This window comes from Rhincodon typus, chromosome 5 (assembly GCF_021869965.1).
Source record: "Rhincodon typus isolate 14 chromosome 5, sRhiTyp1.1, whole genome shotgun sequence".
NCBI classification, from domain to species: domain Eukaryota; kingdom Metazoa; phylum Chordata; class Chondrichthyes; order Orectolobiformes; family Rhincodontidae; genus Rhincodon; species Rhincodon typus.
Window position 1 is genome coordinate 84,051,946 of NC_063336.1, and position 13,392 is coordinate 84,065,337.

The window sequence follows — 13,392 nt, forward strand, 5'->3', positions numbered from 1 at the left end:
TAGCTGTGAAAACCCTCAGATTTTAGGTAGACCAAAGAGACAGAAGCAAGTTGAAGAGAATTTTGTTTAAATGTGAGTGATTGCAATCTGGAATGCATTATCTAAAAGAATAGTAAAAGCAAATTCAACAATAACTGTCAAAAAAGGAAACTGGATAGAAATTTAAAAAGAAGAAACCGCTGGGCCATTGAGCTAATTAGTCTCTCAAAGTCTGGCATGGACACAATACTTGAATGGTCTCATCTTGTGCAGTATCATTTGACAGTTACTGTCCTCATTTGGCTGTCTACATAGTGACTACTTCGTAAGTAATTTGTCTGGTGATGAGCCACAGTATAAATGTCAACTCTGATTAAATCAAAGTGATTCTGAGAATGACATTAGTGAAATGGAATAAATTTTCGTGTACCAGCCAACGCAATAGCTGATTCCACAGACTGGTGTGGCAATGACAGATATGGTCTGGGCACAGCACGCATCATAGTTACCCTAAACCATCACTGCAAAAGTCAACAACTCCTCCCTATGCAATCTTATGCTGAATATTATTTGTATCTCAGAACATCTGTAGAAATCAAAATTGGATAAAGGCCCTTTAACCTTACCCATTGAGGTAACTGAATCAGACATTGACTTTCACTTGCCAGGGTGGCAATAACCCAACAATATAAAATCTCTTCTTCTATCGCCTTGTATGAACTACAATTGAGGACAGTTCAAATTTTATAAGAAAGTACAGATATATAGATGTGATTAGAATAGGGGATCAGAATTGAACATTAGGGTTTAGTCCAAATATACAGTAATGCTGAAAGGCTAAGGTGGTAAGCTTGTTTATTCTTGAAGTGATATCAAACCCTGAAAGAACAGAAATTCTGGTCTATAAAGCTGAATTTATTGATGTCAGTCATTTGCAAGTCTTTAAGGTTCTTGTGAAGATTTGTAGCTTGGGTTGTGGGTGAGATTGTTGACTTGCTCACCAGCTTGGTGAGTTTGCAACTTATGCCAGGACCAGCTGCAGCATTGTTGGGAAGGAGGATCAGAATTTGGATGAAAACTCACAAAACATGGTGTCAATCTTGACATAGTACGCACTGAGTAACAGAAGGTGAAGGCTGCACAAATAACTCCATTCTTAATGATGCGTGACCCCAGCACATGTTAGATCATAGCCACTGCTCAGATAAGCCCCTTAGCAGATTCAGAAGGCTGGAGGTTTAAATCCCATTCCAGAGATTGAAGTACAATATCCAGGATTGCATCCTAAGTGCCAGCACTGAGGGAGTACTGCATTGTAAGTGAATTTCTCGTCTTCAACTTATGGTCAGATGGACTGATCACACACAAGCTGTGCCTCTCTTACAGCTCATGGTCTGATGGGCTGATACAACAGGGGCTACCACAGTGCAGGGATCTACTTACTGTTTTGTTCCCCTGCGAGGTTTACCAGGGTCTCAAGAACTTTGATTCCTTCTTGTGCTGCTTGAAGCTCAGCACTATTAGCCAGTTTGTAATTCCCCACAGTTTTAAGTTTCTCAACTACCAGTGGAGCCAAGGCATGAATGTATGGGTAGGAGAGGGCTCGGTTTGACTGTTGGAAGACGGAGAGCAACAACTGGTAACATTTTGCTTGAACCTAAAAAAGACAGGAACCAAGATCTGAGTTTCATGTTATGCCAATGCAAAAGCTAAAGTACAAATATTCACATTTCCTGAGAGAAACACAGTAACAAAAAAAAACTTCCTAGTGGTTCTGGAAAAAAATAAATCAACAGGCTTACAACATATTGGCTTTAAATGTACTTATTCATTTCAGGGCCAGAGAGGTGAGGCTGGCTTTCTGAGCGGAGAGACCAAGACTGATACCCTTCAGCCCTAGCACAGCAGCAGGGACAGAGGGTTGGAGTGGGGACAAGAAGAGAACAAAGCTTCCAGGCAGAACTGGGTACCATAGGTCTGAATCTGTGGAGTTCAGGAAAAGTGGGATTTGTATGGCACAGGTCTGGTTTTGCTGGAGTTCAGGGACCACAGGTTTAAATAGTTTGAGACAATATACTGGGCAAGTGTAGCAACGTACTCATCTGGCACTGGGCTGCTTGGTGGTTTCACTGAATTGCAGCATAAACACAAGAAACAGGTGAGAACAAAGAAGTGAGCATTGGTGCAGAAGGGAGAGGGAGGACCATGAATTAAAGGAAAGAGAATCAATTCTGCTCAAAATACACCCCAAATTCAATGATTAATTTTCTCAGGCAGAGACTAAATTTTCATCTATTATTTCTTGCCCTCGGTAGAGAGAGAGCGGGGCGGGGGTGGGCGTGGGAAACATGTACAGTATACATTACCCAGGGATCTCTTGAATTTAAAGCACTTGCAAATCTCTCAATGCAACAATTCTGGAGAGAAGAAATCCCAACCACCTCATTACTGGCAGACAGCAGGAAGAGAGTATTTGCTGTGAGCATGCTCACTTCATCCACATTCGGCCTTGACTCATCTAAAGGAAAGACAGGAACCAAGTGACAGTAATTACTGAATTCGCACAGGATTAGATGATACCTAGATGATCTAGGCATCAAGCTCCGAAGGTTTAGTGCAATGCACATTTACACTAAACCTTAGAAGCTTCATACCTAGATTATCCTTTCTCGATCAATCCCAAACCCAGTGTGTTCTCGCACTGTCAATCTCGATCTCCAATCTCTTCAAATCACTGGGTTTAAGAGTACTAGGCCTTGAGCTCTGACACAGGTACTCTTGTTTCTGAAATTGTAAACTGCCTTAATCCAGTTCCTGGCTACAGCAGAGACACTGGCTTCTGAAGAAAGTAAGTGACTTTGAATGTTGGATTCTCCATCACTAAAAGCAATTCTATCCTTAATTGGCCATTGTGTGACAAAAGGGAGTCATGGCTCTCAAATAACTCCAGAAAACCGGCCAGAAGGAACTAAGATAACATCCTTTATTAAAGGCCAATTACTAAATATTAGCTGCACTTCATGTGCCCTACCTGGTTTGGAATATTCCAAGATCGAAGCCAGAGAGCTGCAGATCAGATCTTTCCATTGCTTGTGGATCTCATCCGATTTGACCAATGGAGAAGTAATGATAGTTTTGATCCCCTGCAGTGCTGCACTGACTGGGAGTGACACGTGGTTATCAGGTGACTTCACGGCTGATTCTCTCAGCACTCCAGTGATCAGGTAAAGGATTGTAGGTAGAACAGTCATACTGCCTGTGCAAATTGAACCAAATACAAGCCATTATTAGATATCCATTATGAAGATATTGGATATTTTACAAGTTTACATGTTTACAAGTGGCCAAGCAGGCACTGTTGCATCTTCTAAAGAGAATTGGATTTAAAAGGAAAAATATAAACAGGCAACAGGTAAGAGCAGGGAAACAGGATACAGGTAATTGAGTCCAACTGGAAAGTTTGCATCAGCACAGCCACGACGCCTAATTGGCCTTCTCCTGTATTTGCAGGTTCTGAACAATGTTAAATGTCATATACTACTGGATGATATTAGACAATGAGGTAGAATTGTTCAGAAGCTTAAATAACTAATAGGATAATGTGTTCTCCAAATGTTACTACTACCAAAGTATTTCTTTTAAGGATAACACTGCCTCACATTTATTATTTCTCAAAACGAAACATCTGGTAGAATTTCATATCATTAGATGAAATAAGAGACCTTCACACAACACTAGCAACTTACAAGGATTTTATTCATATGGTGTACAATTTTGCCCAGTTTGAGTGTTGATTATGGTTCATCAGGTAGCAATCCCACCTGGGAATCAAAAGGCTGTGGTTTGTCACATTCCACTCAGAGGCTCAAGAATAAAATCTTCGGCGGACGTTGCAGTGCAACACTGAGGCTGCACTGTCAGATATGCTGGTTTTCAGACGAGACATTAAACCAAGATCCCATTTGGTCTCACAAGTCAATTCAGAGGTCCCCATGGCATGTTTCATTCCCACGGCACTCCACAGATTCACCACCCTCTGGCTGAAGAAATTTCTCCTCATCTCCGTTCTAAAAGGTTGTCCCTTCAGTCTGAGGCTGTGTTCTCAGGCCTAGTCTCTCCTACGATTGGAAACATCTTTTCCATGTCCATTCTATCCAGCCCTCTGGAGCTTTCAATCAGATCACCCCTCATTCTTCTAAACTCCTACAGAGTAGTTCTCAACCGCTGAGAGTTCTCAACCGCTCCTCATGTGATAAGCCCTTCGGCCTTGGGATCATTCTCGTAAATCTCGTCTGGACTTCCTCCAATGCCAGCACATCTTTCCTTAGATATGGGGCCCAAAACTGCTCACAATATTCTAAATGTGGTCTGACCAGAGCCTTATACAGCCTCAGCAGTAAATCTCTGCTCTTGTAATCTAGCTATCTTGAAATGAATGCCACAAACTGAACCTGCATGTTAATCTGAAGAGAATCCTGAACCAAATCTCAAGTCCCTGCGTGCTTCAGATTTCCGAAGCCTTTTCCCATATAGAAAATTGTCTACGCCTTTATTCTTCCTACCAAAATGCATAATCTCACACTTTCCCATATTGTATTCCATCTGCCACTTCTTTGTCCACTTGCCTAGCATGTCCAAATCCTTATGCAGTCTCCCCCTTCCTCAGCACTGCCTGTCCCTCAACCTATCTTTGTGCCATCTGCAATTCAGCAATAATGCCGTTAGTTCTTTTGTACAGATCATTGGCGTATAACATGAATAATTGAAGTCCCAACACTGACACCTTTAGAACCCGAGAAAACAGTGTGGAGCTGGAGGAACACAGCAGGTCAGGCAGCAGAGGAGCAGGAAAGTTGACGCTTCAGGTTGGGACCGTACTTCAGAAATGGGGGAGGGGAAAGGGAGTTTCAAATAAATAGAGGAGGAGTGGGGCTGGGGAAGGTAGGTAGGATGGTGATAGGTGAGTGCAAGTAGGCAGTGGTAGGGTATTGGTCAGTGAGGTGAGAGGAGCAGAAAGGTGGGAGAAAAGTTGAGACAACAAGATGCAGAGCTGGATTAACACAGCAGGCCAAGCAGCATCATAGGAGCAAAAAGGCTGATGTTTCGGGCCTAGACCCTTCATCTCGGATTCTCCAGCATCTGCAGTTCCTACTATCTCTGGGAGAAAAGTTGGACAGGTTGCGTCAGGTCAAGGAGGTGAGGATGAGAGGGAGGGCTGGTCATGGGATGAGTCCAGGGTGGGGAGATTTTGAAACTGGTAAAGTCCACATTGAGACCATTGGGTTGTAGGCTCCCGAGGAGGAACGTGAAATATTGCTCCTCCAGTTGCAGATAGCGTCATTGTGACACTGGAGGCGGCCCAGGATGGACATGTCATCCAGGGAGTGGGAGTGAGAGTGGGAGTGGGAGGGGGAGTTGAAATGGTTCGCGACCAGAAGGTGTTGTCGTTTGTTGCGAACAGAGCACAGGTGCTCTACAAAGCAGTCTCCGAACCTAACTCCATTAGTGACCGGCTGTCATCCTTTAAAACAGCCCTTTATCCCTAGCCTCTGCCTTCTGCCAGTCACCCAATCCTCTATCCATGCCAGTACCTTGTCCCTAATACCATGGGCTCTTATCTTGTTTGTCAGCCTCCTGTGTGGCACCTTGTCAAAGGCCTTCTGGAAATCCAAATAGATTATGCCCACTGGCTCTGTGTCTAACTTGCTCATTACCTCCTCAAAGAATTCTAACAGATTCGTCAGGCATGCCCTTCTCTTGATGAAGCAGTACTGACTCGGCCCTGTTTTACCATGCATTTCTAAGTTCTCCGCAATTCATCCTTAGTAACAGACTCTAAAATCTTACCAATGACTGAGGTCAGGCTAACAGGCCTATAGTTTCCTGTCTTCTGCCTCCCTCCCTTCTTAAACAGGGGTGCTCCATTAGACATTTTCCAGTCCTCTTGGACCCTTCCTGACTCCAGTGATTCCTGAAAGATCACCATCAATGCCTCTACAATCTCCTCAGCTATCTCCTTTAGAACTCTGGGTTGCAGCCCATCCTTTCTGGGTGATTTATCTGCTTTCAGGCCTTTCAGCTTCCTCAGCATCATCTTAGGTGATGGGTACCACACTCACCTCTGCCCCTTGACTCTTGAAGTTCTGGCATGTTGTTGGTGTCTTCCAATGTTACAAATGATGGAAAGTACCTATTCAGTTCCTCCACTATTTCTTTGTTCCCTATCAATACTTCTCCACCTCATTTTCCAGTAATTCAATGTCCATTCTTGCCCCTCTCTTTGATTTTAAATATTGAAAAAAAAACTCTTGCAATCTTCCTGTATATTACTAGCTAGCCTACTCTCTATTTCACTATCTCATCCCCTTATTGCATTTTTAGTTATCCTCTGCTAGTTTCTACAGGCTTCCCAATCCTCTAGCTTCCCACTAATCTTCACCACACATTGCATGTTTCCTCTCTTGCTTTTATGCTGTGCCTGACTTACCTTGTCAGCCATAGTTACCTCATCTTCCCCTTTAGTATGTTTCTTCGTTGAGATGAATTTCTGCTGTATCTCCTGAATTACCCCCAGAATCTACTGCCCTTGCTGCTCTATCATCTTCCCTGCTGAGCTTCCCTTCCAATCAAATCTGGTCAGCTCCTCCTTTATGACTCTGTAATTACCTTTACCCAATTGTAATACCGTTATATTTGATTCAATCTTCTCCCTCTCAAACTGCAGGGTGAATTCTGTCATAATATGGTCAGTGCCCCTTAGGGATTCCTTCACCTTAAGCTTTGTAATCAAGGCAGCCTCATTACAGATCACTAAATCCAGAACTGCCTGTTCCCCAGGGGCCTTACCACAAACGGCTCCAAAGAAACCATCTTGTAGACATTCCACGAATTCCTCTTGAGATCGGCTCCCAATCTGATTCTTCTCATCCACTGCATACTGAAGTCACCCATGATTATTTTAATTGTTGTCTTTTTTACATGCCCTTTCTATTTCATGATTCCCATATCCTGACTACTGCTAGGAGGTCTGTACACAACACCCATCAGGTTTTTGTCCCCTTTGCGGATCCTCAACTCTACCCACAAAGATTCTATGCCTTCCAGCTCTATAACACTTTTGCGATCGAAGTAGTTTCATTTCTTACTAACAAGGCAACCCGCCTCCTCTGCCTGTTCTTTCGACAGGCTGCAAATCCTTGGATATTTAGTTCCAGCCCTGATCCCCTTGCAGCTATGTCTCTGTGATACACACAACATTGCACCTGCCAATTTCAATCTGTGCTACAAGGTCATTAATCTGGTTTTGTATACTACGTGCATTTAAGAACAACACCCTCAAGTCCCACACTGACTGTCCTCTGTTCATAGTTGTCCCCTTATCTGCTGTACCTGAAATTTGATTCCTGACCCTTTCCATACTCTCTGCCCTATTACTTGTTCTGAAACTTTAACCTCTGCTGAGCCCTCCCCCAACCTTTAACCGTTTCCGTAATGTCCATGTAACTGAACCCATTCCCCCACTATCTAGTTTAAAGTCCTATCCATAGCCCTAGTTTGCAATTTGCAAGGACTCTGGTCCCAACATGTTTGAGGTGGAGCCCATCCCATCGGAACAGGTCCCTCCTTTCCCAGTACTAGTGCCAACGTCCCATGAATTCAAACCTGTTTCTCCCACAGCAATCTTTGAACTACACATTTACTTCTTTAACCTCAATTTGCTTGTGGGTCAGGTTGGAATCCAGAGATTACCATCTTTCTGGTTCTGCTTTTTAATTTAGTCCCTATCTGCTCGTATTCCCTCAGCAGAACCTCTTTATTCTTTCTACCTATATCATTGGTACCTATGTGGACCGTGAAATCTGGATCTTTCCCCTCCCACTCCAAATTCCTCTGCAGCCCAGATGAGATTTCCTGAACCCAGGCACCAAGCAGGCAACATAGCCCTTGGGCTCTCGCTCCTGGCCACAGAGAACAGTGTCTGTTCTCCTGACTAATAACATCCCTTATTACAACATTTCTTTTCTCCCATCTTGAATTGCTCCTTGTACCATTGTGCTCTGGTCAGTTTGCTCATCCTCCCTACAGTCCCTGCTCATCCACACAGAGAGCAAGAACCTCAAACTTGTTAGACAAGATCAAGGGCTGAGGCTCCTTCAGCACTATCTCCTGGATCCCTCTACCCACCTTGTTCATAGTCACACCCTCCTGTCCCGGAGCACTGACCAAATTTGAGGCAGTTAATCTAAGGGATGTGACTACCTCCTGAAACACAGCATCCAGGTTACTGTCACCTTCCCTGATGAGTTGCAGTGTTCAAAGTTCAAACTCCAGCTCATCAATCCTGAGCCAGAGTTCCTCAAGCAACCAACACTTGCTACAGATGTGGTTACTATGAATCACAGTGGGGTCCACTGGCTCCCACAACATGCAGTTACATCACATTGCCTGGACTGGTATCTCTTTTAATTACTTAGTTCATAACTTGATTTTTAAAAATTTCACATTGGTCTATAATTATTTCCCCTATTTATCTTTAATCTGAAAGTAACTTATAACATATAGGCAAATTAGTAGCTATTAACCAATGAATTTACAGGTTACCTATGATGTCATTTTTGATGTGGGCCCCTGATCCTGGGCTTCAATTTATCCTGTTAAAACCCTTACAAACTATGGCCTAAAAAGAAAAACCAAAAAGCACCTCTTCCCTCTGCAGTGAATTCCCATGTTGCTTCTAAATTCCCTGAACTGTATACTCACTTGGGCTGTGTCTCCTGACGTGATCTCTCCTTCCTGACTGTGCAAAGTTACTGATGGTAAGCTTTACTGAAGTAGAGGAGAGATTACCTGGTCAGGATCTGTTTGTGGGAGGTGGCTGTGTGTTTCTGATGTTACAACCACACTTTAACAATGCTTTGAAACATCTTGTATTCATGAAAGGTGCTGTATAAATGCATGTTCCAACTCTGTGCCACTCAAGTATACTTTTAGCGGGAAGACTGAGAATACAGTCCAAATTTCCCTTCCTTGGCTTAAGCACCAACTTGCTCTGTAACTGTGTTACAAACTACAAATATTACAGGTACCCACTCTGCATTATAACCTGATGGGTTTAAACATTACAAAACAGCACGGTCCTTTGTGGAGCAAGGCTGATTCCCTGTGTGGAACATCGTTCTTCAGAGAATATAGTGTGCTATGCTGCACATTCTGGTCTTCATTTTATTAAAAAAAAAGGCTGAGGTAGTGCAAAAAATAAAAATCACAAGTCTGATATCAGAACTTAGCAGTTAAAAGATTTAACAAATAGGCTGGGACTCTTTCTCTAAATAAAGGAAGGCTGAGGAATGAACTGACAGAGATCTTTAAGATTACAAAAGAATTTAAGATGATAGAAGTAATACACTTAATGGTAAGGTCTGGGCAGTGTTGCTGAACAAAGAGACTGTGGAGTGCAGGTTCATAATTTCTTGAAAGTGGAGTTACAGGTAGATAGGATAGTGAAGGTGGTATTTAGTATGCTTGCCTTTATTGGTCAGTGTATTGAGGTTAGGAGTTGGGAGGACATTGGTTAGGCCACTTTTGGAATACTGCATTCAATTCTGGTCTCCCTGTTATTGGAAGGATGTTATTGGAAACTTGAAAGGAGTTCTGAAAAGATTTACAAGGATGTTGCCAGGGTTGGAGGGTTTGAGCTATAGGGAGAGGCTGAATAGGCTGGGGCTGTTTTCCCTGGAGTGTCAGAGGCAGAGGGGTGACTATATATATAAATTCATGAGGGGCATAGATTGGGTGAGTAGACAAGGTCTTTTCCCCAGGGTGGGGAGTCCAAAACTAGAGGGCATAGATTGAAGGTGAGAGGGGAAAGATTTAAAAAGGGACCTATGGGGCAACCTTTTCACACAGAAGGTGGTGTGTGTTTGGAATGAGGTGCCAGAGGAAGTGGTAGAGGCTAATACAATTACATTTAAAGGCATCTGAATGGGTATATGAAAAGGAAGGGTTTAGAGGGATTTGGGCCAAATGGGACTAGATTTATTTAGGATATCTGGTCGGCATGTACGAATTGGACCGAAGGGTCTTTTTCCATGCTGTACAGCTCTATGACTCTATGGGAAAACGTTTACACTTGTGACAAAATTCAAAACTAGGGGCCACAATAAAACGACAATTGCTAATAAATCTGATAAAGAACTCAGGACAAGTCTCTGTAGTCAAAGATGAGAGTATGGAATTCACCACCCCAAAGAGTGGCTGTGGTGAATAGTATAAATGCATTGAAGGGGAAGCTGGATAACTGCACGTAGGAGAAAGGAAATAGAAGGACAGTGACATGAAAAGTGATTGGAGAAGACTTCTGAGGAGCATAAACACTGACATTGACCAGTTGGGCTGCTGCAGGCTCTATGGAATTCTAAGTAAGTAAAACTTTAAGTTTTTACATAAGGAAGCCAAGTCCAGCTATTATCAACAGGTCAACAGGAAACATTAAGATAAAGATCTGTAGATTTAACTCATTCAGTCCACCTAGAAAACACTGCACAATCATTATGTGTATTAAATAGTACTAGTTCTAAGTTGATTTTACCTGTTGGAGAACAAAGTGATGGTAAATCAGCTAGGATAGAAACACTGACAGCTACAAGCTGGGCACTCTCCTCCGCTAACGACTGTGTCTTGCTGACAATGTGACTAGGAGAGTCTGTCACTTTAGGATTCAGCTGTGGAAGGTGTCGTACCAGAATGAACATAAGCAGCTCCAACGCAGCAAACACAACAGATTTGCCAGGAATCAAGCCACCAGATTTCCCTCCTTCTCCTAAAGTGGTTAGAGAGTCCTCCTCAGAGGCACACTTATCATCTGGAAGACAATGTAGTTCACTTTAAACAAAGCATAAACACAATATTTAACAAAAGAAAATTGTTGATTTGACAGGGTAAATGATGAAAGCTAGTTTTCCCTGGCTGGAGTCCAGAACCATTTAGGACTGAGCTGAGAAGCTTGGGGTTTTGGATCTTTGAACTACATTACCTGGAGGACTGGATACTCAGGTGATGTTCAAGACAGAGATTGAAAGAGTATTAGAGACAAAGGGAATTGAAGTATCGAGGAATGACAGGAGATGGGCATAGTGGTCATTTCATTAGACTAGCAGTCCAGATCCCCAGGCAAATGTTCTGTGAACATGGGTTGGAATCCCACCACAGTAGACAGTAAAATGTACAATTAATTCAAAAAAAGAGTTATGGCAACCAAATGATCATTGTTGATTGTCCTAAAAGTCTGCGGATAGAAATCTACCACCTGTACTCAAGCCTTGTCTACTTTTGACTCCAGACTCTTAGTAACATGGTTGGCTGTTAACTGACCTCTGGACATTTGGGGGCATAGGCTATAAATGCTGGCGCGTTCCTTGAATGAAGGCAAGAAAGTAGTGCTGATCAATCCCAAATATTGATTTTGTTCAGTGGCAGTGGACCGGGCTTGAGGGTCCTATGGCCCTTACCTTGTTGAAAAAAAATTCATTCCATAAATTGTTTGTAAAGAGATAAGAATAAACAATATGATTCTGCTCACATTTGTCCGCAAGTGAAAGATATTGAAGGATATTGGATTTGGATGCCTTTTCTCATCCTGTGATGAAGCATGAACCTCCTGACCCAGACCTCAACTGTGGGAGCACACATTAGAAGGCTGGGTGGGATTGTGATGGTACTTTTCCTTTAAGAGATTGTGTTCTGTGCGATTTCTCTTGCAGAGTGGTATTGTCACAGTGGTGCCAGAATGCCAACTGCCTGTCTGAAGGAGACAAAGAGTTTTTGAGTTCTCCCTGGGTGTTTATTTTATAAATGAGACAAAAGAATCATGAGTGGGTGCGGTCAGGGCTCACACAGACCTAGGAAGGTTTTTAAGTTTTGCTTTCAGTTAGTAAGTAGGTTGTCTGTCTGCTGCGGAGCTAAAAGCTTGGGTTCCTAACTGCTAAAGTGAAGTCTTAGACAGCAAGACATCCTCTTAAAAATCAAAAGGGGCAGATTGTTTCTTTCTTCTGGACTGGAGAAGATCAGCACATAAGAACCATAACTGTTTTGCTGAATTGAACTTTTGTCAAAGGATGTGTTTGTGGGATGCTGCCTGTATTGGAACTGTTGACGATTAATGGTTAAATAATACATTATTTTGTTAAGTATTTCAATAGAGTTAAAGTTATACTAATTCTGTTTTTTGTATTTTAACTCAGTTGTAAGAATAAAATGTGTTTTGATTAAAGCCTAGTGATGGACCAATTGAATCACATCTGCAACACAGAACCGAACTTTACACTTGCCTTTAAGTAAATATAAAGATTTGGATTTAGGCTATCTCCTTACAATACTTTGTCGGGTGGGTGAAGGGGAGGTCTGGTCTTATCCATAACAAGAATGAATGGGTACAAATCCCTGATGCACATTCTTGTCACAACCGGAGTTACATTCATAACTTTGACCTTTCAATATCCATAAAGCAGACTCTAATACACAAGAGTTTTCACTGGGTACGTGGCAGAAGCAACTGTTTTTCCTCTCCAACTTACCACGATTCAACAGCCCTTGAAGATGATCCTGAGCAGCTCGGATAGTCTGTTGTACAACCATAGTCACTTGTTGTTGAACAGAGGGAGGCCCACAAGTTAGTAACAGGCGATGCAACACATTAAAAAGCTCAACGATGAGCAGCTGTAATAGAATCAAAGGAAGATTCTGCTTAAAACAGAAGCATCAGCTGATAAATGCAATTCTATAAACAATTTTTTTTTTTACTTAAAGGCAGAATCAAGTAAATTTCAGTTCAGGGATAACATCAGGAGATTCACTAGCCCTTAGTTTGATTATAAAAGTTACTAAGTCTTTATATTTCAACTGTCACAGGGGCCATCTTTTGAATGAGACATTAAACTGAGGCTTAGGCTTCTCTCTTAGCTACCCTTGAAAGATCCCATGGTACTATTTGAAGAAGAACAGGCAAGTTCTCCCTAGCATTCTGGGCAATAAACTTATTCCTCAAGCAACATCTAAAACACACTTCCTGGTTCATTACCTTGCTACTTGCATGAGTAAGCCATGTCAAGATTGACTGTCACGTTTCCTACATTACAACAGTGACACTACTTCAAAAGTAATTTGTGTCTGTGAAGCACTGTGCGATGTCTTGAGATCTTCCTGTCCATTTGAAAATATGTTGCATGATTACATAACGTATTCATTGACAGTTTTATTTAAAGGTGCTCTACAAGTAAAATCCAATGTCTTTAAAAACTCTATTGTATTCCTAATCTAATGAGAAAGACTTAAGAAAATGCAGCTGGATCCTGTCACCCTGGATCAACTCTAGTTTCCTGGGAAAACCTGATCATTGATAAATTCTTCACTGCAAAA

General features: G+C 42.2%; 1 protein-coding gene across 3 annotated transcripts in view; it reads right to left on the reverse strand.

The window, feature by feature from the left end:
• The window catches only part of heatr5b (HEAT repeat containing 5B), a 100,481-nt gene that overhangs the window by 1,188 nt on the left and 85,901 nt on the right, over positions 1–13,392 (reverse strand). The window contains exons 31-35 of one of the 3 annotated variants that reach the window (XM_048596579.1): positions 12,552–12,693; positions 10,568–10,840; positions 3,011–3,235; positions 2,346–2,497; positions 1,423–1,636 (exon numbers count right to left, since the gene is read on the reverse strand). In XM_048596579.1, the coding sequence (XP_048452536.1) occupies positions 1,423–1,636; positions 2,346–2,497; positions 3,011–3,235; positions 10,568–10,840; positions 12,552–12,693 (1,006 nt within the window). Of the gene's footprint in view, positions 1–1,422; positions 1,637–2,345; positions 2,498–3,010; positions 3,236–10,567; positions 10,841–11,557; positions 11,780–12,551; positions 12,694–13,392 lie in introns of those variants that run through there. The other 2 variants (XM_048596580.1, XR_007262072.1) reach the window with 2 other exon arrangements.